This window comes from Artibeus jamaicensis, unplaced genomic scaffold (genome assembly GCF_021234435.1).
Source record: "Artibeus jamaicensis isolate MK-2021 breed Jamaican fruit bat unplaced genomic scaffold, CSHL_Jam_final scaffold_1031, whole genome shotgun sequence".
In the NCBI taxonomy this organism is placed as follows: domain Eukaryota; kingdom Metazoa; phylum Chordata; class Mammalia; order Chiroptera; family Phyllostomidae; genus Artibeus; species Artibeus jamaicensis.
This window is the reverse complement of record NW_026522026.1, coordinates 4,331,495-4,354,252: the sequence shown is the minus strand read 5'-3', so window position 1 is coordinate 4,354,252 and position 22,758 is coordinate 4,331,495. Positions and strand designations below refer to the sequence as shown.

Here is a 22,758-nt window from a genome sequence, read left to right as displayed (position 1 = left end):
GTCGCCATACTGGCTCTGGTGGCATCTGTCTCCGGGAGGGGGTGTGCTAGGGCGGCACTGCTTCTCTGTGCGTAGTTTTCGTCCTAGGAGAAGGGTCCTTCGAGTGTAAGGGGAGGTAGAGGAGATGGCGGCCTTGGTGCGGGAAGATGGCGCCCGAGGCCCAGAGAAAGGGCGGCGGGGCTGCGAGCACTATGACAGAGGATGTCTCCTGAAGGTGACGACTTCATTGGGCTCTTCCTCTACGAGCTTCCGCCGGGCCGGGCTGGAGGCGGGGTGGGCGAAGGGGTTAAGTTTAGGCTGAATTTTGAGGTTAAGCTGTTTGTCAGGCTACGTTCTCCACCTCGAGCTGGGTTCCTACTGCGGAGAACGTTCTTGGCAAGGGGTCCCACAGGCTCTACCTTACCTCATGTTTTGTACTTTGCAAGCACAGCCCTTCGTGCTTGGGTAGAGCCTGGGTTGCACAATGATAATTTTATGAGTGGGTTTATTTATCTAGATTTTTGTTGCTGGAAGTAGGCTGAGGCAGCCTTGGGCCTGTGCTTTCTTTTCCCCAGGATCCCTTTCAGGGCTGTGATGAAATAATGGAAAAGGGATAAGCAAGTAGAGACTCGGCCTATGATTTCAGCACCTGTAGTAGATAAGTTTTATGGCTTGCCAGCTTTATTTTAGAGGCAGTGAGTGTGCTCAAACCTGCCAAGGAGAAAATGTATGTGTGAAATAGTAAGACAGTCATATAATTGCCAGTAAGTAGTAAAGTATGGAAAGGCAGTGCCTGGTATGCATATATTGTTATTTTTGTTGTTTACTTTGAGAAAAATTTCTAGATCTAGATTGAATAAAAAATTCTCAATCTAGACTTTAAAATTGGCACCCATCCAATTAAAGTTTCCTGACTTTTCTTGCAAGAAACAGTTTAAAGATTTTGCTTAGAAAGCTTGAGATTCGGAGTCGCACAGCCGTACACTAAAATCTTAGCTTTGCTCCGTAAAAACGCAGCGATTTTGAGCAAACTACCCTTTAAGTGCCCCATATTAAAATGCGGGTAATAGAAGTTCTGTTTCATAAGAATGTGAGGCCTTTAGGGACAGTCTAAAGCCTTTTTGCAGTCCATGGTTTGGTGAATATTCCTCTGCTGCACTGAATGAGCTCTTTGAAAGTTGGTCATTCAAATGTTGTATAAGGAATTGAATACTATCCTTATGATTTCATTTCCACTGAGTTGTTCTGTTACTCTTTCAAACTTGATATCTAAAACTGAATTCAACATCTTGGTCTTCTCTCCAAACCCCAAGAAGCTGCAGATACTATATCTGTGTTTCATAGTACTAAGATACTGGGCCCTGAGTTATCAAATGCTTTTTTGTCTTTTTCCTCTGTCTTCCTTAAATACCAGAGGCCAACTGAAGAGTTTTTAGGAAGAAGTAATCAATTAAATCAAGGGATCCTTTTTCAGTAAGATAAGAAGTAAAAATTGACCTTTAAATTGATCAAGGAGGTAACTGTGATCCTGTGGAAATACTGGGATAAGAGGTGTGGATTCAAAAGAGAATGGGAATAGTGGAACTGGTAACAATCTTTATAGACAACTGTTGGAGTGTTGTTGTAAAAGAACAAAAATATGAAACTGGTTGCTGGGAGATGTGGGTTTATGAGATTTTTTCCCCTTTTAAGATGGAAGTTAATTGCAGCATGTTGGTATTTTCTTGGAAATAACCCAATAAAGTGAGAATTATTTTATAATGCAGGAGGGAGGGGGGAAACTGTTGAAGCACTGTCCTTGAGTATCCAAAGAGAATATGGAATCCAATGCACAAGAGGAGGAGTTAACCTTAAATAATAACATGGACTATTGGTTCTGTAACAGAGGGGAAGACAGACTATGAGTATATTTGTAAGTAGGTTGGTAGAATCTGTGGGAGGATATTCCCTTGTTTCTACTGTTTTCATAGTGAAATAAGCAAGGTCATTCATCAGCAGATTCTAAAGAAGGAGGAAGAGGTGTTCGAGGTTTAAAGACAGGTCCTAGACTCTGGAAGAAAGGGTAACTGGGGAAACATGGTAGTAAGAGCTCACTGGTTTTTTTAGCGGTTATGACTTTAAAGTGAGACAAGTTTAGAGTGCTTTTTCTTTAGCTGTATTCAGCTGTTCATATATGAGTTAAGTAGGAGAAACTTGGATTTAACCAGTTGAAATTCTTGGTAGGTGAGTGTGTAGAGGAAGAGAGAAGGAACAAAGGAAGGACTGGAGTAGTTAGATGTTTAGAAAAGTCTGTGCTTGAAATTAAGTTACAAATAGTATTCAGTTCTTGTTCTAAAGCAGTGTTCTGGAAGTGTGGTGAATGGACCCCTGGTGATTCCTGAGGCCCTTTCTGGGGATCCTCAAAGTCAAAGCTACTTTCTCATAATGATACTAAGGCATTTATTTATTTATTTATTTATTTTTTTTGTATGCGCAAAAATAATGATTAAAGCTTCTCGAACCATAGCAGGAAGCAAGGCAGTGGCACTGAACTGTGCTACACCTACAGTTAATTAAAATAAAATAAGCCAGGTTCACTTAAGAATCTCATTGATAAAATTAAAGCAGTAGAATTACAGATTTTATAAAATCTTATCCCTTGAATACATCTTTTTACGTGTTTGATGAAATGGGATGTTTTCATCAGCCACTTCTGCAAACTGAAATTAGGTAGTTTGGTGTGAGGAAAAGCTGTTGTGTATTTGAATTATGAATGAACTATTTGCATTTTTCATTGTACAGCATATTTTTACTTGAACTATGGTTATTGAAGCTTGAGTATTTGGAGGACATTTTCTCAAAAAGGGAAGTGAGACTGTCATTACAAGGAAAACAACCAACAGTGATAAAATTTGAGTTTTCATGTACAAAGTGGAGTTTGATCTCAGCTCCTGTGAGCTTGAATACTTCCCAATACCTAAATAATTTTCTGATGAGGTTCAAATTCTAACAAATTTGATTTTTTGATATTGCATGTCAAATATGTTAGCATACATAATTTGGCGAACTGATACTTTCCAAATGATCAATGCATGAGCAAAAGATACATTCAAAGTTCAAGATAGGTCAATGGGTTTTAATTTAACAGGGGAAAATTTTATTGATGTGATGTCAGAGACCATGTTGTAACCAACCATTTGGAAGAGTTGTTGAGTTTTGATGTAGCATCAGAGACAAGTATCTATAATTCTCTGAAAAGGCTATGATAGTAGTCCCTTTCCAAGTTCCTATTTGTGTGAGTGCAAAATTTCTTCATAGACTTCAACCAAAACTGTTTGAATATAGAAGCAAAACAGAATCCAGCTATTTTGGGGGGAAATACAACTTATTTTCATTACACTGTCATTTATGTTAAGATGTAGTGGATTTGTTACTATTAATTTTCAAAGTAAATATTTTTAAAACCTGTCAGTTTTAATTTATAATATGGTATCAATAGATATAATTCACATAAAAGCTCTAAGGGATACTCCATTTTTAAGAGTGTAAAAGGGTCCTAAGACCAAAATGTTGGAGAACCACTGTTACAGAGTGTGACTGAGTATATGTGGCTGAGGAGGTTGGAGGACAAGGCCATTGGAAGTGAGAAAGTCAAGGAATTGAAAGTTCATGGTATTGGAAGGATATCATTGTGGGTATGCAAATCACTAAGATTTAGGGCAAGAGAATGTTAGAGAGAAAGGCAGCCAGTTGAGAGTTAAAGTCTTCAAGGAGTGAGCTGTATTATGGTAAGTAAATGGCATTTCTTCAGAAATGAGTGGAGCTAAAAGGTCATAGTGTACTGGGAAGTACTGGGTTGTCTAGTAGCCTGGCAATGTCTTAATGTACTGCTTAGGGTAAGGCAACATTGCTATAATGAAAGGTCTCAACAGTAAGGTCGGTTAAAGAATAATGAGTTTATTTTTTTCTATTTACAATTCCAAAATGAATGATCACTCCAGGAACAGTTTTTTCCATTGTGTTATTTTGCCATGTTTTAGGACATGTAGTCATCAGCTGGGTTACTGCCAAGTCCAGGTTTCATCGTACGGAAAGGGAAAAGGGAGCATGAAGGAGGAGTCATGCCTAGTTTCTTAATATTCAGACCCAGGAGTGGCACTGATGTGTTCTGCTCATATTCTGTTGGTAAGAACTTAGTCCTTTGGCCACAACTAACAGCAAGGAAGGCTGGGAACTGTAGTACAGCTGGGCAATTGTACCCAGGAGGAAGGAGGGAACAAATTTTGGTGGGCAACTGGCAGTCTTTGCCACTCTCAAAAACAAGGACTATTTGTCACATACATTGTATCCTCTAAAACATTAGGCTTATAGTTGATTAATAAACACAGGTGAACTAAAATATAATCTTTACAATATTTAATGTTTAGGGACTGGAGTAAGTAAATAAATTTATCTGGAAATGTCCATATGAAGAAGTTGGTGGCTTGCCATTTAGACTAAGAATGTGTTCAGGGTGTTGCAGGATTAGTTTTACAGTCTAGGGATTTCTATTCATCGTGATTGTTTTCTCGTTAAGGACAAGGTTGTGTTCAATTTCATACAGACATATAAGTGTTGAAGAGAATAGTTAAAATATACCAAGGATAGTGAGATGTTATGCTTAGGATCAGCTTTCCCAACAAATCCATTGGTTGCAGTTTTTGACCTTGTTCCAGGAGGAGGAGGAGGTGGTAGAAGATTTCATTTTGCATTGCCAGCTTGTCTTCTCTTGCTTCTTTTAACTCTTTCTCCCCCCCTGGTCATTAGGCACCTTGCTGTGACAAGTTGTATACTTGCCGGTTGTGTCACGATAACAAGGAAGATCATCAGCTAGATCGCTTTAAAGTAAAGGAAGTGCAGTGCATAAACTGTGAAAAAATTCAACATGTAAGATTTTACCACATTTCTATTTTCTTTATTTTAAAAAAATGTTTACTGGTTTAAAAATTCAATTGAGAAAACTCTCAAAGTAGGCAATATCTTTGATTTAAAAGGTTTAAAAACTTGTTAAAATAAAACTGCATACACTTTAACATAAATTCTGGATATTCAAATAGTAATTCAACCCTGGCTGGTGTAGCTCAGTGAATTGAGCGCGGGCCTGCGAACCAGAGTATCGTGGTTTGATTCCCAGTCAGGGCACATGCCTGGATTGCAGGCCAGTTCCCAGCAGGGGACACATGAGAGGCAACCGTACATTGATATTTCTCTCCCTATCTCTTTCCTTTCCCCTCTAAAGATAAATAAATAAAATCTTTAAAAAATAGTAAATCAAAATGTTTTGGTAAATTTATCCCAATTTTTAATTATATGTACCTTTTTTTTTAGGCCCAACAGACTTGTGAAGAATGTAGCACGTTGTTTGGAGAATATTACTGCAGTATATGCCATCTGTTTGACAAGGACAAGAAGCAGTACCATTGTGAAAACTGTGGAATTTGTAGGTACTGTATGTAAAATGTTCCTTTCTAATTACTTATTGTATCTGGATAATGATAGTTTTTAAAAATCAACTTTATTGGAATATAATTTACATATAATAAAATACATGCATTGTAAGTGTCCAGTTCAGAAACTTTTGACTAATATTCTTGTACTAGCAGCACAATCAAGATAAAAGAAAATTTTCCATTCTAAAAAGTTTCTTCATGGTTTTTTGTAATAGTCATTTAATCAGCCCAACCATCTATTGTGTGGCTCTTTAACATTTTAACTGGGATATAAAATATGCTTGTATATGAAGTGTTTTGTAGGCAACTGAGGTAGAAAATTAGGGAGAGTTTCTTTTTTTTTTAATTAGTTTTTAAAAAGATTATCAAAAGTTTTTTAAAAATATATTTTATTAATTATGCCATTACAGTTGTTCTATTTCCCCCTTCATTCCCCTCAACCCTGCACACCCCTCCCCCACCTTCCCCCCCCCTTTAGTTTATGACCATGTGTCTCCGGTTCTTTAGATTCTATATTTCCCCTACTATACTTGCCCTCCCCTCTATCTATTTTCTACCTACCGTCTATGCTACTTATTTTCTGTACCTTCTCCCCCCTTCTCCTTCTTCCACTCCTCTCTTGCTAACCCTCCATGTGATTTTCATTTCTATGGTTCTGCTCCTGATCTAGCTGTCCTCTTAGTTTGCTTTTGATTTAGGTGTGGTCGTTAATAACTGTGAGTTGGCGGTCCTTTCACTGCTCATATTTTTTATCTTCTTTTTCTTAGGTAAGTCCCTTTAACATTTCATATAATAAGGGCTTGGTGATGATGAACTCCTTGAATTTGATCTTATCTGAGAAGCACTTTATCTGCCCTTCCATTCTAAATGAAAGCTTTGCTGGATAGAGCAATCTTGGCTGTAGGTCTTTGGATTTCATGACTTGGAATACTTCTTTCCAGCCCCGTCTTGCCTGTAAGGTCTCTTTTGAGAAATTAGCTGAGAGTCTGATGGGAACTCCTTTGTAGGTGACTGTCCCCTTATCTCTTGCTGCTTCTAGGATTCTCTCCTTCATTTGAATCTTGGCTAATGTAATGATGATGTGCCTTGGTGTGTTCCTTCTTGGGTCCAACTTCTTTGGGACTCTCTGAGCTTCCTAGATTTCCTGAAAGTCTATTTCCTTTGCCAGATTGGGGAAGTTCTCCTTTATTATTTGTTCAGATAAGTTTTCCACGAGTGGCTGTTCTTCTTCCCCTTCTGGTACCCCTATAATTCGGATGTTGGAATGTTTAAAGATGTCCTGAAGGTTCCTAAGCCTCTCCTCATTCCTTTGAATTCTTGTTTCTTCATTCTTTTCTGTTTGGTCATTTTTTTCCTCTTTCTGGTCCACTCCATTGATTTGAGTCCCAGACTCCTTTCCATTACTATTGGTATTCTTTGCATTACCATTCATTTCAATTAGTTTAGCTCTCATATGTTTCTCTAATTTGTGACTAAAATCAACCAGTTCTGTGAGCATCCTGATCACCAGTGTTTTGAACTGTGCATCTGAAAGTTTTGCTATTTCTTTGTTGCTTAGATTTATTGGCTCTGGGGCTCTGAGTTGTTCTTGAGCCATGTTTTGATCTGTTTGTGCCTGTTACGTATGAGGAGTGGAGCCTTAGATATTCACCAGGGCAGGGCCACCCAGGTCTCAGGTTTGTGACGCTGTATGTGGGGGCGAGGTCAGAGAGGGACAATGGCGGTCCCCTCTGCCACTTTCCACCACTGGGGCCTGCGTGGTCCATCTCACCGCTGGCTCCTTCACCGGTTTATCTGCACGCGAATGTGTGACTGTGATCAGTTCTCAGTGGGTTCAACACCTTGTACCCTCAGTGGGTCTGCCCGCTTCTCTACACCTGGGATCCGCCCATGGCTGCCAGTGTGCCTGGGTTGCTCGCCCGGGTCGGTGTGGTGGATCTTTCCTGCCCAACCCCGCTCTGCTGCTGGCTCTGCCCCTCTTACCAGTTTGGCTGAAGGGTTTGTTGTTGTCAGACTTCTGTATAGTTCAATTTTCTGTGGTTTGGTTGCGTTTTTGTTGCTAAGACTTTGTTGTTTTTAAACTTAGTTGTGCGAAAAGGCTCAGTGCTTCCACCTATGCCTCCATCTTGGCGGAAGTCTGAAAAGTTTTGATAAAAATCAGAAAATATAGAAAAAGTAGAAGAAAAAAGAGCTTACAGTCCAACCACTCATTGACAAGCTACTATTGACATGTTGGTATATAGGAATTTTTTTCTTTCTAAAAAATCCTGAAGTATATATTAGAATTACACAAAAGCATATATGTGAGATATATATATATATATATATATATATATATATATGTGTGTGTGTGTGTGTGTGTGTGTGTGTGTGTGTGTGTGTGTTTTGAAGTATAGTAATAAACAAAACCACTCAGTTTAAGAAATAGAATGTTACGCCCTGGCTGGTGTAGCTCAGTAGATTGAGCTCGGGCGTGCAAAGCACGGGGTTCCTGGTTCAATTCCCGGTCGGGGCACATGCCTGGGTTGCAGGTTAGATCCCCAGTGGGGGACACATGAGAGGCAACCACACATTGATGTTTCTCTCCCTCTCTCCTTCCCTTCCCCTCTCTCTAAAAATAAAAAACAAAATAGAATGTTACTAATATTGTTGATATTCCTAGTGTTCTATGTCAACCCTTTCTCTATATTCCCATTGGAGATAATGACTGTTTTGAATATTTTAAATGACTTTCTTGCTTTTGTTTTATAGTTTGTTTATAAGGAAAGATAACAAACATACTGGATGATGCAGAAATCATAAATAGCATTATGAGTTTGATTATGAACATACTTTTAACCACCACCCAGATTAAAAGATAAGAATATTCATAATACTTTAGTAGACTTCTTTTTGCCCTAAGACATTACATTTCCCCAAGGTAATCACTCTCCTCTGACTTTTTGTACACGTTCTTTTGTGTTTTATTTTGTATATTTTAAGACAATATTATTGGGTGCTTACATAGACTTGCTATATTTTCCTTTATGGTTGGCCTATTTATTATGTGTCTGGTTTTATCTTTAGTAATGTTTTCTGCCTTAAGATACAGTGTATCTATATCAGGTATCTTTTGATTAGTTTTTGCTTGTATATGCTTTTTCATTTTTTATTTTCAAACATTTTGTATATTTATATTTAAGCTTTATATCTTGTAAGCAGAATATAATAGAATTTTGTGTTTATTGACTTTTTGATAAAGACCGATTTTTTAGTTAAGCTATTTAGTCCATTTATTAATATAATTATACTTATTTCAGTTGACAATTTTAGTGTTTTCTGTTGCCAAAGTATCTGCATATTTGTCTTTTTTTTCTCCTTTCTTACCTTCTCTTGGATTAATCAGCCTTTTATATTCTTTGTAAACTTATTAGTTACACATTCTTCCATTAATCTCAGTGTTTAATTTTAGAAATTATACATCCTTGGCTTACTCATGTAATATGTTTATCATTTCCTGGACATTGCAAGAATCTTAAATACTAAGAGGATTTATGTGCTATTGTTGTCATGTACTTTAATCTGTGTATATTTTAAAGTCTATAAGACATTGTTTTGAACAGTCAGTACTCTTATATTTATCTATATATTGTTTCAATTGCTTTTTATTCTTTCTGCATCTTTTTGCTTTTTTAATTTAAATCATTTTTTATTTTTAAAGTTGATATACAATATTACATTAGTTTTAAGTGTACCCAGTGATTAGACATTATGTAACTTACTAAGTGATTATCCCTATAAATCTAGTAACAGTCTGACACTGTACATAGTTATTAGAATATTGACTGTATTTTCTATGCTGCAAAATACAGTCCCCATGATTATTCTGTAACGACCAATTCATACTATTTAACCCCATTACCTTTTCACCCGGGCCCCCAGCTGTCCTTCTATCTGGTGACTGAAAAATGTTCTCTATCTAGGAATCTATTTTTGTTCTGCTTCATTTATTTTGTTTTTTTAGATTCATTTGTTGATAGGTATGTATTTATTGCCATCTGATTTTTTTATCTTTGTTTTCTTCTTCTTAAAGAGACTCTTCCACATTTCATGTAATGCTGGTTTTGTGATGATGAACTCCTTCAACTTTTCCTTGTCTGGGAAGCTCTTTATATATCCTTGGATTCTAAATGATAGCTTTGCTGAGTAATCTTGGTTGTAGGTCACTTCGATTATTTCTTGCCAATCTCTTCTGGCCTGCAAAGTTTCTGTTGAGGAATCACCTGACTTATGGGAGCTCCTCTGTGGGTAACAACTGCTTTTCTGTTACTGCTTTTAGGATTCCCCCTGTCTTGAACCTTTTGTATTTTGATTATAATGTGTCTTAGTAAGGATCTCTTTGGGTTCATCTTGTTTCTTGTTTGGGACTCTGCACTTCTTGGACCTGCATATCTGTTTCTTCACTAAGTTAGGAAAATTTTCTGTCATTATTTATTTTTTATTATTTTACTTTTATCGATGTTTACATATAGTTGTCTCTGTTTTCCTGTCACTACTTCCCCCCTGTCATTATGTTTTTAAATAGGTTTTTAATTTCTTCCTCTCTCTTCTTCTGGCACCCCCATGATGTGAGTTTTGGTACACATGGGTTGTCCCAGAGATTCCTTACACTAGCTTCCTTTTCTGGATTCTTTTATCTTTTTAAAAAATATTTATTTGTTTATTTGTTTATAGGGAGTGGGGAAGGAAGGGAGAAAGGGGAGAGATATATCCATATGCAGTTGCTTTTTGAGCGCCTCCAACTGGGACCTGGCCTGTAGCCTAGGCATGTGCCCTGATGGACTGGAACCGGTGACCCTTTGGTTCACAGGCTGGCACGCAATCCACTGAGCCCCATGAGCCAGGGCTCTTTTTGCTTTTCTGATTGGGTATTTTTTTTTTTTTTTGCTTCTTTATATTCCAAATTGCTGATTTTATTCTTTTTTAATATATTTTATTGATTATGCTATCACAGTTATCCCATTTCCTCCTCTTCATTTCCCTCCACCTTTGCACACCCCCTCCCACCCACATCCCCCCCTATAGTTCATGTCCATGTGTCATAAATTCTTTAGCTTCTACATTTGCCATACTATTCTTGCCCTCCCCCTGTCTATTTTCTACCTACTGTCTATGCTACTTATTCTCTGTACCTTTTTACCTCCCCTCCTCCTCCCACTCCCCTGTTGCTAACCCTTTATGTGATCTCCATTTCTGTGGTTCTGTTCCTGTTCTAGTTGTTAGCTTAGTTTGCGTTTATTTTAGATGTTGTTATTAATAACTGTGAGTTTGCTGTCTTTTTACTGTTCATATTTTTTATCTTAGATAAGTCCTTTTAACATTTCATATAATAAGGGCTTGGTGATGATGAACTCCTTGAATTTGATCTTATCTGAGAAGCACTTTATCTGCCCCTTCATTCTAAATGAAAGCTTTGCTGGATAGAACAATCTTGGATGGCAAGGATAGGTCCTTGCCTTTCATGACTTGGAATACTTCTTTCCAGCCCCTTCTTGCTTGTAAGGTCTCTTTTGAGAAATCCGCTGATAGTCTGATGGAAGCTCCACCAAGCTCCCTTCAGACTGTCCCCTTTGTAGGTGACTGTCCCCTTATCTCTTGCTGCTTCTAGGATTCTCTCTTTCATTTTAATCTTGGCTAATATAATGATGATGTGCCTTGGTGTGTTCCTTCTTGGGTCCAACTTCTTTGGGACTCTCTGAGCTTCCTGGATTTCCTGGAAGTCTATTTCCTTTGCCAGATTGGGGAAGTTCTTCTTTTATTATTCAGATAAGTTTTCCACTAGTGGCTGTTCTTCTTCCCCTTCTGGTACCCCTATAATTTGGGTGTTGGAACGTTTAAAGATGTCCTGAAGGTTCCTAAGGCTCTCCTCCTTTTTTTGAATTCTTGTTTTTTCATCCTTTTCTGTTTGGTCATTTTTTTTTCTCTTTCTGGTCCACTCCCTTGATTTGAGTCCCAGTTTCCTTTCCATCACTATTGGTTTCCTGTGCATTTCCCTTCATTTCAATTAGTTTAGCCTTCATTTGTTTCTCTAATGTGTGACTAAAATCAATCAGTTCTGTGAGCATCCTGATCACTAGTGTTTCGAACTGTGCATCTGATAGGTTGGCTATTTCTAGGGCTCTTAGAATTATTGGCTCTGGGGCTTTGAGATGTTCTTGAGCCATAATGTTTTGGTCTGTTCATGCCTGTGACATATGAGGGTCAGAGCCCTAGGTGTTCACTAGGGTGGGGAGACCCAGTGTCTGGGTTGTGATGCTGTATGTGGGGGTGGGGTGAAAGAGGGGCAATGGCGGTCCCCTCTGCTGCTTCCCACCACCGGCACCTGCGTGGTCCGTCTCAGTGCTCATTCCTTCGCCTGGTTCGTCTGTGCACGAATGTGTGACTGCGGTCAGCCTGCCGCCTTGCACCCTCACTGGGTCTGCCTGTCGCAACCCCACACCTGGGATCTGCCAACTGCTGCCTCTGCGCCTGGGTCGGTCTGGCCGAGTTTTTCTGCACAACCCTGCTCCGACAGTCACTGGCTCTACCCGTCTTAGTGGTCTAGCTGAACGGTTTGTAGTTGTTGGACTTCCGTGTAGTTCAATTTTCTGTGTTTTGGTTGCGTTTTTGTTACTAAAACTTTGTTGTCTTTAAACTTGGTTGTGCGAAAAGGCACAGTGTTTCCACCTACGCCTCCCTGTTGGCCGGAAATAATTGCATATAATTTAAAGGCTGTATCTGATAACTCCAATATCTTGGTTACTTGTGGGTTGGTTCTGTTTTTTATTTTTTTCTCCCTTGGTGCTTGATTCTTTGGTTCTGCTTTTTGGTATGCTTGATACTTGTTTTAGTTGGGCATGGTATGTAAAAAATTATATAACTTCTGGATACTATTATTTTGCAAAGACAATTCACTTTTCTTTTGGTGGGCAATTAATACAGAGATAGACCACCTTAATCCAACTATGGATAGAGATAATTAGAGGCTGAGTTTTTCTAAATCCTGTTCTATTGTTTCCCCTTGTACTCAGGCTCCTGGGACATGGTCCCTTAGTGGTCTTAACTTAAAGCCTGGACCAAAATGGGGTGGTCCAGGTTCTTTTAGTAAATACAGTGAATTGAAGTTTTTTCTGTTGAATAACCAGATGAGGATACTGTATTTCTTTTCGTCTTTAGAAATATACTATCCATTCATTTTTTTGAGTGAGACCATTCATCTGAAAACCATAACCTGATTTATCGCGTATGTGGTTATTTTCACCATTGTTATTAGAGTCTAAACAATGGTTTTCAAACATGGATGATTTTGCACCCTTCTCCCTGTCCAGGGCATATTTACCAATATCTGGAGACATTTTTGGTTGTTATAGCTGGGCCAGGAGGGGAGATATTCTGCCATTCCCATGTACTTGGTATAAGCCAGAGATGCTGCTAAATATCCTATAGTGCACAAGATAGTTTTCCACCAAAAAGAATTATCTGGCCCCAATAGTTAATTGTGCCTAGTCTAAATTGTCCCAGTATTTTAGACTGGGAGAAAGCCCAGTCTAAAATACTGTTGTCTGTGTGTTAGTATGAACAAATTATCAATGTAGTAAAAATCAAATCTGTAGGACTACCAATCAAGGCAGAAGTGTAGTTAAACATGGCTCACCTCCTTGTACAACCACAGCAAAAATTATAACTAAAGTATAAAACAACTATCACTGAGAATTGTCAGAAGAATTGATCTGTGTGGAAGTCCAACAACCAAGGAATTAAAAGAAGTAACATTCATTCAGATGGGCAGGAGGGGTGGAGGTGTGGAACAGGCAGCCCCACCCCCCACCTATGGTAGATAAAAGTCAGGAGGGATAGCTCATGAGCAAGGGATCCCAGCTCCACACCAGACGACCCAGTCCTGGGTTCTATGGCCAATAAGATAAGTCCCCATAACTTCTGGCTGTAAAAATCAGTGGGGTTTGGGGCAGTGGAAGAAACTAGGATTCTCAGGTGTCTCCTCTTAAAGGGTCCCCAGTGGACTTACGTAGACTCACTCCCTTTGGGCTCCAGCACCAGGGCAGCAGCTTGAAGGGCACCAGTGGCATATTGAGAGAAACTGAATTGTCTGGTATCGGGGGGGTGCTGGGGGACAGCTTCCTCCCAGACAAAACTCCAAAGGCCAGCAGCAGCCATTGTTCCTTTTCTGAGCCCTCTTCTACACAGAGCCACAGAGTGGCGACACTGCATCTTTGCCTTCGTCAACCTGCTTCCCACGGGTTGCCCCACCCAGGTGATTACCTAAGACTTCACCCCATCCAATTTATGGTATGCTTTTCTACATTAGGCTACATTACTAAGACAGGGAGTCAGAACAGCTGTACGTTATACACAGAAACAGAGGGAGGCTGCTAAAATATGGAGACAAAAAACAAAAAACAAAACTGGCCCAAGTGAAAGAACAGATGAAAACTCCAGAAAAAGAACTAAATGAAATGGAGATTAGCAATCTTTTAGATACAGAGTTCAAAAGATGATGAAGGAACTTACTGTATACTTCAACAGCACAAAAAAGACCCAGGCAGAAATGAAGGTTACACTAAGTGAAATAAAGAACAATTTACAGGGAATCAGCAATGGAGTGAATGAAGCTAGGAATCAAATCAATGATTTGGAACACAAGGAATAAAAAAAGTTCAATCAGGACAGCAAGAAAAAAAATAATTTAAAAAAACAAGGATAGGGTAAGGAGCCTCTGGGACAACTTCAGTGTACCAACATTCAAATCACAGGGGTGACAGAGGAGAAGAGAAAGAGAAAGAAATTGAAAACTTACGTGAGAAAATAATGAAAGAAAACTTCCCTAATTTGGTGAAGAAAATACAAGCCCAGGAAGCACACAGAGTCCCAAACAAGATGGACACACAAGACCTCACTGAGACACATAATTAAAATGCCAAAGGTTAAAGATAGAGTCTTAAAAGCAGCCAGACAAAAGCAGATAGTTACCTGTAGTTGAGCTCCCATAAGACTGTCATCTGATTTTCCAACAGAAACTTTGCAGGGAAAAAGGGACTGGCAGGAAGTATTCAAAGTGATGAAAAGTAAGGACCTACAACCTAGGTTACTCTTTCCAGCAAAGCTATCACTCAGAATTGAAGGGCAGATAAAGTGCTTTCTAGTTAAGTAAAGCTAAAGGAGTTTGTCATCACCAAGCCATTATTATATGAAATGTTAAAGGGACTTATTTAAGAAAAAGAAGATGTAGAGTAAAACTAAAACTTAAAACTAAAACTACAGCATTAAAATGACAATAAATTCACAACTATCAATGATTTAATCAGGAAAACACTAGGCAAACACTAGAACAGAAACAGAATCATAGATATGGAGATCTTTGGAGGGTAACCTATAATTTGGGAGGGGAGAGGGGGAGGATGGGGGAAAGGTTCGGGATTAAGAAGCACAAATTGGTAGGTACAAAATAGACGGGGATGTTAAGAACAGTATAGAAAGTGGAGTAGCCAAAGAATTTATACACATGGCCCATAGACATGAACTAAGGGGGAGAATGCCAAAGGGAGTGGAGAGGAGCAAAGGGGGAAAACTTGGGGCAACTGTAATAGCATAATCAATAAAATATATTAAAAAAAACTAAATCTAATCTTTTGGCTTTCACATGTTCCTTTTTAGGATTGGTCCAAAGGAAGATTTTTTCCACTGTTTGAAATGTAACTTATGTCTAGCTATGAATCTCCAAGGAAAGCACAAGGTATTAGTTTGCATAATTTTTAAAGTATTAAGAATGTTTTTCAAAACCGGCATAAATCTTAATATGTTTGGAAGAATCTTTTCTTTTTATTTAGATTTAATCTTTATAGTATTTTTTTCCATTACATTTAGTTCCCTTATACCCCCTTCCCCCAGCAATCACCATGCTGTGGTCCATGTCCATGAGTCCTTTTTCCTTTTCTTTTTTTTTTTTTGATTTATTTATTTATTTATCTTTAGAGGGGAAGGGAAGGAGAGAGGGAGAGAAACATCAATGTATGGTTGCCTTTCGTGCGTCCCCTGCTGGGAACTGGCCTGCAACCCAGGCACGTGCCCTAACTGGGAACGGAACCGCTATTGTCTGGTTCACAGGCCCATGCTCAATCCACTGAGCTACACCAGCCAGGACCCTTTTTCCTTTTCTGCTCAATCCCTCCATCTCTCCTCTTCCCTCCCAGCTGTCATTCTGCTCTCCATCTATGAGTCTTAATGTTTTCAATATTACCAGATACAACTATGGTGCTTTTCACTTCTAAGCAGTGCTAAGTAGTAGATGTTCTGAACTATATGCCTCAGAATATCTGAGCTATTCCTTTTTTTAGTAGGTAAGAATAATTATATCAGTTTTTAGTATATTGTTGACAACGTCTAAATTGAGTCACAGATTTTTATCATTGGTTCTAGTTTTAAGAATAGCTTTTAAAATGCATAGTACAGGAGAAACATGGAGTAATGTGACCTGTTAGCAAACAGCACTCCAAGAAAATTCGTAAAATATTTTTATATTTTCTTTTGTAATTAGACAAATATTTTTAATCTGGATGTAGTAATTATATCATGATCCCAGAACCTTTAAAATTACTTTTAATTATTTGGGAAAAAATATTTGTAGTCTAATACAAGAGTTTAGAGAATGGAGAAACTAGTGAGGGTTTTTAAAATAGAGAGCAGATAATGACTGAACTAAAATAGTAAAGTGGTAAGAGAAATGAACGGAATAATGACTATGTGGGATACGATGACAAGGTGTGATGGAAGAAGGGGGCTGAGTAAGCATGACTTTCAAGGTTTTTAGCCCTGGCTTATGGTAGTTATTTAGTAGATTGTGAATTTCTTTTAGGTAAAAGGGTTTTGAGTTTGGTTGTATAGACTTAAGTTTGGGGTCATAGCAAAATATGCTATGCTGTCCTTCAAAAATTATGTACACTTCTCTCATGATATTTTTGTTTTGTTTTGTTCTTTTATTGTCTGTATTGGTAAGTGGCCCTACCATCTGTCTACTCTAGTGCTGACTTTAAAAACCTGGACATCATCCGTGGTTTGGTACTTTCTCATACCTCCCCACATCTTCTAATCAGACACTGTCTGGTCAAGTTAAAAACTCAGACCCTAGAGGTATCCTGTTGGAGCTCAAATATAGTTCCATCTCTTATAAGCATGTAATTTTAGAAGTTATTTAGCTTCTCTAGGCCTCAGGTACTCATCTGTAAAACAGGATAATAATTATACCTATTTCATTGAGAATTGTGAGAATTAAGCTAGTATAGGTAATGAACTTAGCATATGGCATGTAGTAAAATCTCAATAATATGAACTGTTATTATTAAGTAATTTAATTTTAGAGTAAAACACATATAAAATAGAAAGGTTCCAAATGTTATTATCTCTGCAATTTTGATAAGTCTTGATTTACTGAGTTTCCTTATCTGTAAAATGAATATAATGAATAATTAAGATGGATTGAGCAATTTCATTGTTTCAGGTAATATGCCAAGTCTGAGTTAGTTGTGAGAGTTAAATTGTTCTTGACTGACACAGGAAACATGTTACATGTTAATCATCTTTAGTAAATTGATATTATTTCCTTTATTTGTTAGTTTTTATTATTAATAACATTGTTTTATCTGTTATTTACATCTGATTAAACTTTTGGTAATGTGAGTTTTTCTTTTAAACAGTGTATTGAAAATGTTTCTCGGCAGAACTGTCCAATATGTTTGGAGGTAAGCTTAGAATATTTTTTGCTTTGGAAATATCCCCTCTTGAATTTAAAATATTTGACTGTTTCTATTGTCTTCATGTAAGCACTGAAATTTATTCTTTTTTTAATAGGACATTCATACCTCTCGTGTTGTGGCTCATGTCTTGCCATGTGGACATCTTTTACATAGGTAAAATAACTTCGGTTGTTTTTTCTCCAAAATGTTTGAAAATAGTGGAGATAATTTTTCCTTTGCTGAAATAATGGTTGTTGTTTTTTTTTTCAGAACATGTTATGAAGAAATGTTGAAAGAGTGAGTATTTGGAATTTTAAAATGTTATAATTGTAAGATGTCTTCTTTTTTTAAATTTGCTGTTAGCATATTTGGGAATGGCACATATTTATCTCAGATGGGTAGGGTCAATGAGTAGTGTTGAACTGGGCAAACCATCTTGGGGGATGCAGGTGACGTCTTTGTACCCATGTTGTCTAATCCTGCAGACTGAGCCAGATACCTCCTGATTTTCTGGCTGTATTCACCAGGGATCACAGTCTCTGCTAGAAGCAGTCATGTCTTAGTAAAAATGCTGAGGCATTTTGCTCAAAATTCTGTTAAATCATTATGTTTGCCCAGCATAATGACCTGCAGAGAAAGCTAAAGATGAGATTTTCTACAGCTGAGACTTACTGTGAGGGAAGGGTGTTAAATTGAGATAAAAAGAGTTAGGAAAGCAGACAGTGTAAAATGTATTTTGGCCCAGCAAATTGATGAGCAGAAGTTGTGATTTATAATAACCAGATAGAAGGAAACTTTTTCAGAATTTTTAATAAATAATAGCTGAATAAATTTGAAAGACTAGTGTCTTCTATACTTGAACATATTTAGAAATTGAAGTTGTTTAACTAAAAAGCAGCTTAATTGATTTTAAATATAAAGTGTATTCTACAAAGACTATGGACTAATTCTTTTGCATTTTAGAGAACTGAGAAAAAAGAAATACATTTTTAAAATGCCAGGATTTAATTGAAATCTTTTATAGTGTAAAAGTTCTGTCTTGGATGGTGTACAGTTAGCGTGTATCTTGTATACCTGAGTTTCATGTTTGGAAAATAACCGTTCTATCTCTTCTAGAGGCTACAGATGTCCATTATGTATGCATTCTGCTGTAGATATGACTAGGTACTGGAGACAGCTGGATGATGAGGTAGCACAGACTCCTATGCCATCAGAATATCAGAACATGACTGTAGATGTGAGTGGAAACTTTTCAAATTCCTTGTTGATATTCTTGTTTATTTTTGCCCTTTTGATCAAATCTGTCTAAAAAATACTGCTTTGGCATAGATGGTAATGTGATGATTAATGGGAAGATGGACAAACTAATCTTTAAGTTTTAGTTACTTTGAACTTAAAACACCAGGAAAAAATAGTTCTATGAATACTTTTGTGCAGTTCTTCCCAACACTAGATGGCAGGCACAAACTTTACTACTCTGAATTATTTACTCTTTACTTGCCAGAAACAGTCAGTAATATAAGTGAGTAGAAGTGAATTACTGTTTTGTTGTTTCATTTTCAGTATTTTGAATTTACTTCACACAAACATGTTTGCTGATTTTTGAAGATTGCTTTTGGTATTAAATATTTATTACCCTATTCATTCTATCTTAGACTTTTTAAATTTGGTCTTATTAGGCTGCAACATAAAATATAGAAGTTTTTCTATGCCTTTTGCCCTATGGAGATAAGTTTTTCTTGAGATGTGCTGCTATCTATTCTCAGCATAGTATATTGAATTACAGAACAGAATTAGAACACTAGATAGCTTTCTGGTGCTTTGATAATTTTGGGGCATCTAAATTTTCTAAACACCCATCAGTTTAATTCAGATAGTTACACATAAAAGGGCCAGAACCACTTAAAAAAATCCAAATAAAATTACTTTTTTGTTTTATTCACACCTGAGCACTTTATAATTCATGTGGATATTGACTGATTAGTAAGATCAGTGCCCGCCTGTGGATTACTAACTGATCATCATGGAATGTTTTTCTAGAGGCTGCAGTGTGCTGTGTTCCATGTAGATGACATTTTAAAATAACAGCTCCAATGGATGTAATTCACATACTACACAACTTACCCTTTTTTTAAAAGATTTTATTTATTTATCTTTAGAGGGGAATGGGAGGGGAGAGGGAGAGAAATATCAATGTGTGGTTGCCTCTCATGTGTCCCCTGCTGGGAACTGGCCTGCAACCCAGGCATGTGCCCTGACTGGGAATCGAACCGCAGTTGTTTGGTTCCCAGGCCTGCTCTCAATCCACTGAGCTACACCAGCCAGGCCACAACTCACCCGTTTAAAGAGTACAATTCAGTGCTTTTAGTATATTCTTAGAGTTGTACTGACATTATCACCTTCAATTTTAGAATATTTTCATCACTCCGGAAAGAAACCCTGTACCCACTAGTGCCATTCCCCAGTTCACTAGCCCTGGGCAACCACTCATCCATTCTGTACGTTTAGATTGCATTCTTCAGAGAATTATTTCCAAATTGTAATTTAGTAAATTTGAAAGTTTTCTACTTACTAAGTTGTGACTATTCTAAAGCTAATGCTTTTCTCACATTACATTCATCAGTTGTCAGGTGAACACCTTTTTTATTTTTCAGAATCTCACTATTAGAAAAGATTAATTCTGAAAGTACCATCTTATTGGCATTTTAGGGATGAGCCAAAAGCTTCTCTTTATTCAATTTTAAGAACTACTTTTGAACTTTAATGCATTCCTGAGACATAGAAGACTAGGAATTTTGGGTATTAAACCTAAAGAATAAGAAGTGCAGGTTTCCTGTCCAGGAAGACCTGGTGCTGAAGTCCCTTACCATAAATGGCCAAGTTCCAAGTTTCTCCCATTAAAACTTGCCCTGTTAGTGTTTCTGCATACTTGTTCTCCCTGATTCCTTAAAACCCTCTGATGTGAGCCATCGAGGAGTTTGGGCTTTTGTTGAGCAATAGCTTTCCCATTCTCCTTGTGTGCTTCTAGCAATAAAGTGACTCTAATTTCTTCACTGCAAAAACAAAACAAACAAAAAAACCTTAAGGAATAAGCAAAAATGTTATAAGTATGTAAACATTTGTTTTATTAACTAACATAATTTTCTAAGTGTCAATGAAAATAATAAAAACTTGCGTGTTATTTTGAATTGTAAATACAGATGGTTTGGACTTATGATGGTTTGACTTAATGGTTTTTCAACTTTACGGTGGTGCAAAAGCAATACACGCTCAGTAGAAAATGCCTAGGCTAAGCCATGGTGTCCAGTAGGTTAGGTGTATTAAATGCATTTTCGACTTACAATATTAACTTATCGTGGGTTTATGAGGATGTAACCCCATTATAAGTCTCAGAGCATCTATATAGATGATGATCTGATTATGCCTATGTTAATTTTCATGCTAGTACTATTTATATACTACTTGGGAGCTATTTTAAATTGGACTTCTTGGCACAAGTCCACATGTTCATTCTCTGAATTCCAAGTAGCCTCAGAGCTTTCAGTGAACAACAGCAAAAAAAAGGGAATTTCTACTTATGCAAATGTTGAGACATATATATGTATTTTCACATCTTCAGTATGATTTTTGAGGAATTGTTTTTGAGCAGACAATGTCACTTTATAAGGTTTAATATACTTAATTTGAATTCATCTCTTCACTTTTTAGATTCTCTGCAATGATTGCAACGGAAGATCGACAGTCCAGTTCCATATATTAGGCATGAAGTGTAATATTTGTGAATCCTACAATACTGCTCAAGCTGGAGGTTGTAGAATTTCACTAGATCAGCAATGACCAGCCTATACTGCACTGGAAAACTCAGCATTTTCTGATAGAAAAAGGCTATATTTAGATCCTCTTGTCATCATGTGTCCAAATCTATGCATTAGAGTTGATGGGTTTTGTACTAGTGTCACAGCATAAAGTCACATTACAAATACTTAAGGGTTCAGGGTCTCTTTATAGAATTGTCGTAGTTCGATGTTTAATGAAAGCCACTGTGCTGTGTTTTGATTGAAAATTCCTTTAGTGTCAGTTGTTTGGAAGCCAGTAATGTTGCCACCGAGATTCACATCCATAGAAATGTGTTACACTTTCATGGAACTTTGCTTTCAGTGGCACTGTGCACGCAGAATTCATTTCTAGTTGACAGAACTGTACTTAATTCTCAGTATTATTCCTGACTTTTTAAGGGCTGTACTATAATAAGGATATGTTCTATCTTACTGTTAAATTCTATCTACATATGCTTTAGAATTTTCTAAGACAGTCCTTTGGATCTTTAAATGTGAATTTTGACATAAAAACTGCTAATAAAATTTTATTGAAACAGTGTTTTATATAAAGTTTTTTCCAAGGCTGTCAGTTTTTGGCTCAATTAGGGCAATATATCTTACAATGTAAAAGAAATAATTCTTTTCTTTCTTTCTTTCTTTCTTTCTTTTTTTGAGGTATTCTTCCATAAGAGTAGTTGGTAAAAATGTAAAATAACAGGACTTTTCCAAGCCTTAAGAAAGCATCAACATTGAAAATAATTTTGTTTTGGTTGCCCAAAATTATTTCTTCAAAGAATAATTTATTCTGTTAGTATTTAGTGAGCAACTACTTTGTGCTGTAGAGATAACAGAGAACAGTCTAGGCAAAAGTCCCTGCCTTTATGGTGGTCCATTCTTTTTCCTTATTTTTCTTTATGTATCTGGTGGTTGTCTTTGTTGTAAGTGGTTGGATTTATTCTTTCCTGAATGCTTGAGAATAAGCAGATGAGTAGGAAAAGCACAGAATATTCCCGGCAGGATCTCTGATTTTATAATACTTTTTTGGATTCATGTAATGGGATTAAATATACCTCTTAGTTCAGGACCAATGCACATGACAGTGCTTGATGATCCTGAAGTTTTACAGTAGTATCCCAGTATCCGACTTAGCCTGTTCTTAAAAAGCTTTAGGTTAGGAGGTAAAATGTGTACTTTCAGTCAACACTTAGAAAAATTACATTTCTAACTTTTAGGTAGTTAAATCTTTTGTGAATAAGGAAGATTGTTTTATAATTAGAGATCCTAACATTTCTGGTACATTTATTTCTTCTTTTGTTGAAATTTCTTTACCTGTATAAAAGCAGCAGCATGGATTTTCAGTTTTGGGCCCAGGTGTTCTCTGTGTTGCCTTTCTATCTTCGGTATTCTACTCCTCTTGTGATCTCTCCCTGTGTTCATGTCCTTGGCCTGGGCAGAGCAGCAGTTGCCATCTGGATTTGGGGAGGGGGTGGGATAGCTTGCTAAGTGTTACCACTTGGTATACAGATAAGGAAAGACTAATTTTCTACTTGTAATACTTTTTGTTTCTGTTATCTTATCCTACTAGACTAGTTAAATCATATTACTGCTTTTAATCCTAACCATTGAATCACTGAGTAGGAGTGAGTATGTAACATATAACCTGTGTTTTGAGAATCTGCTGTGTGTCAGGCTTAGGCATTAGTGTTAATCATTACAATAATTCTGTAG

At 37.3% G+C, this 22,758-nt stretch overlaps 1 protein-coding gene across 2 annotated transcripts; it reads left to right on the top strand.

Annotated features, from left to right (window-relative positions):
* Positions 1-7: 7 nt before the first annotated feature.
* RCHY1 (ring finger and CHY zinc finger domain containing 1) lies at positions 8-21,636 on the top strand. 2 transcript variants are annotated; one of them, XM_053655673.1, is made up of 10 exons: positions 126-214; positions 3,999-4,143; positions 4,765-4,884; positions 5,326-5,441; positions 15,138-15,216; positions 17,174-17,218; positions 17,328-17,386; positions 17,483-17,509; positions 18,329-18,449; positions 20,921-21,636. In XM_053655673.1, exons 2-10 carry the CDS (start codon positions 4,120-4,122, stop codon positions 21,047-21,049), a joined length of 720 nt encoding a protein of 239 aa, XP_053511648.1. In that variant the 5' UTR covers positions 126-214; positions 3,999-4,119; the 3' UTR covers positions 21,050-21,636. The 2 variants fall into 2 exon arrangements, with proteins under 2 accessions (XP_037006131.2, XP_053511648.1); XM_037150236.2 differs by lacking the exon at positions 3,999-4,143 and having other exon boundaries at positions 8-214; positions 20,921-21,627.
* The last annotated feature ends 1,122 nt before the right edge of the window (positions 21,637-22,758 follow it).

Bases quoted from the DNA above. Each gene is read 5' to 3' on its own strand.
- RCHY1 (XM_037150236.2), top strand. From the start codon at position 125: ATGGCGGCCTTGGTGCGGGAAGATGGCGCCCGAGGCCCAGAGAAAGGG. The intron at 5,442-15,137 runs GTACTGTATGTA...GTTCCTTTTTAG, and splicing joins GAAAACTGTGGAATTTGTAG to GATTGGTCCAAAGGAAGATT. The intron at 17,219-17,327 runs GTAAGCTTAGAA...TTTTTTTAATAG, and splicing joins ACTGTCCAATATGTTTGGAG to GACATTCATACCTCTCGTGT.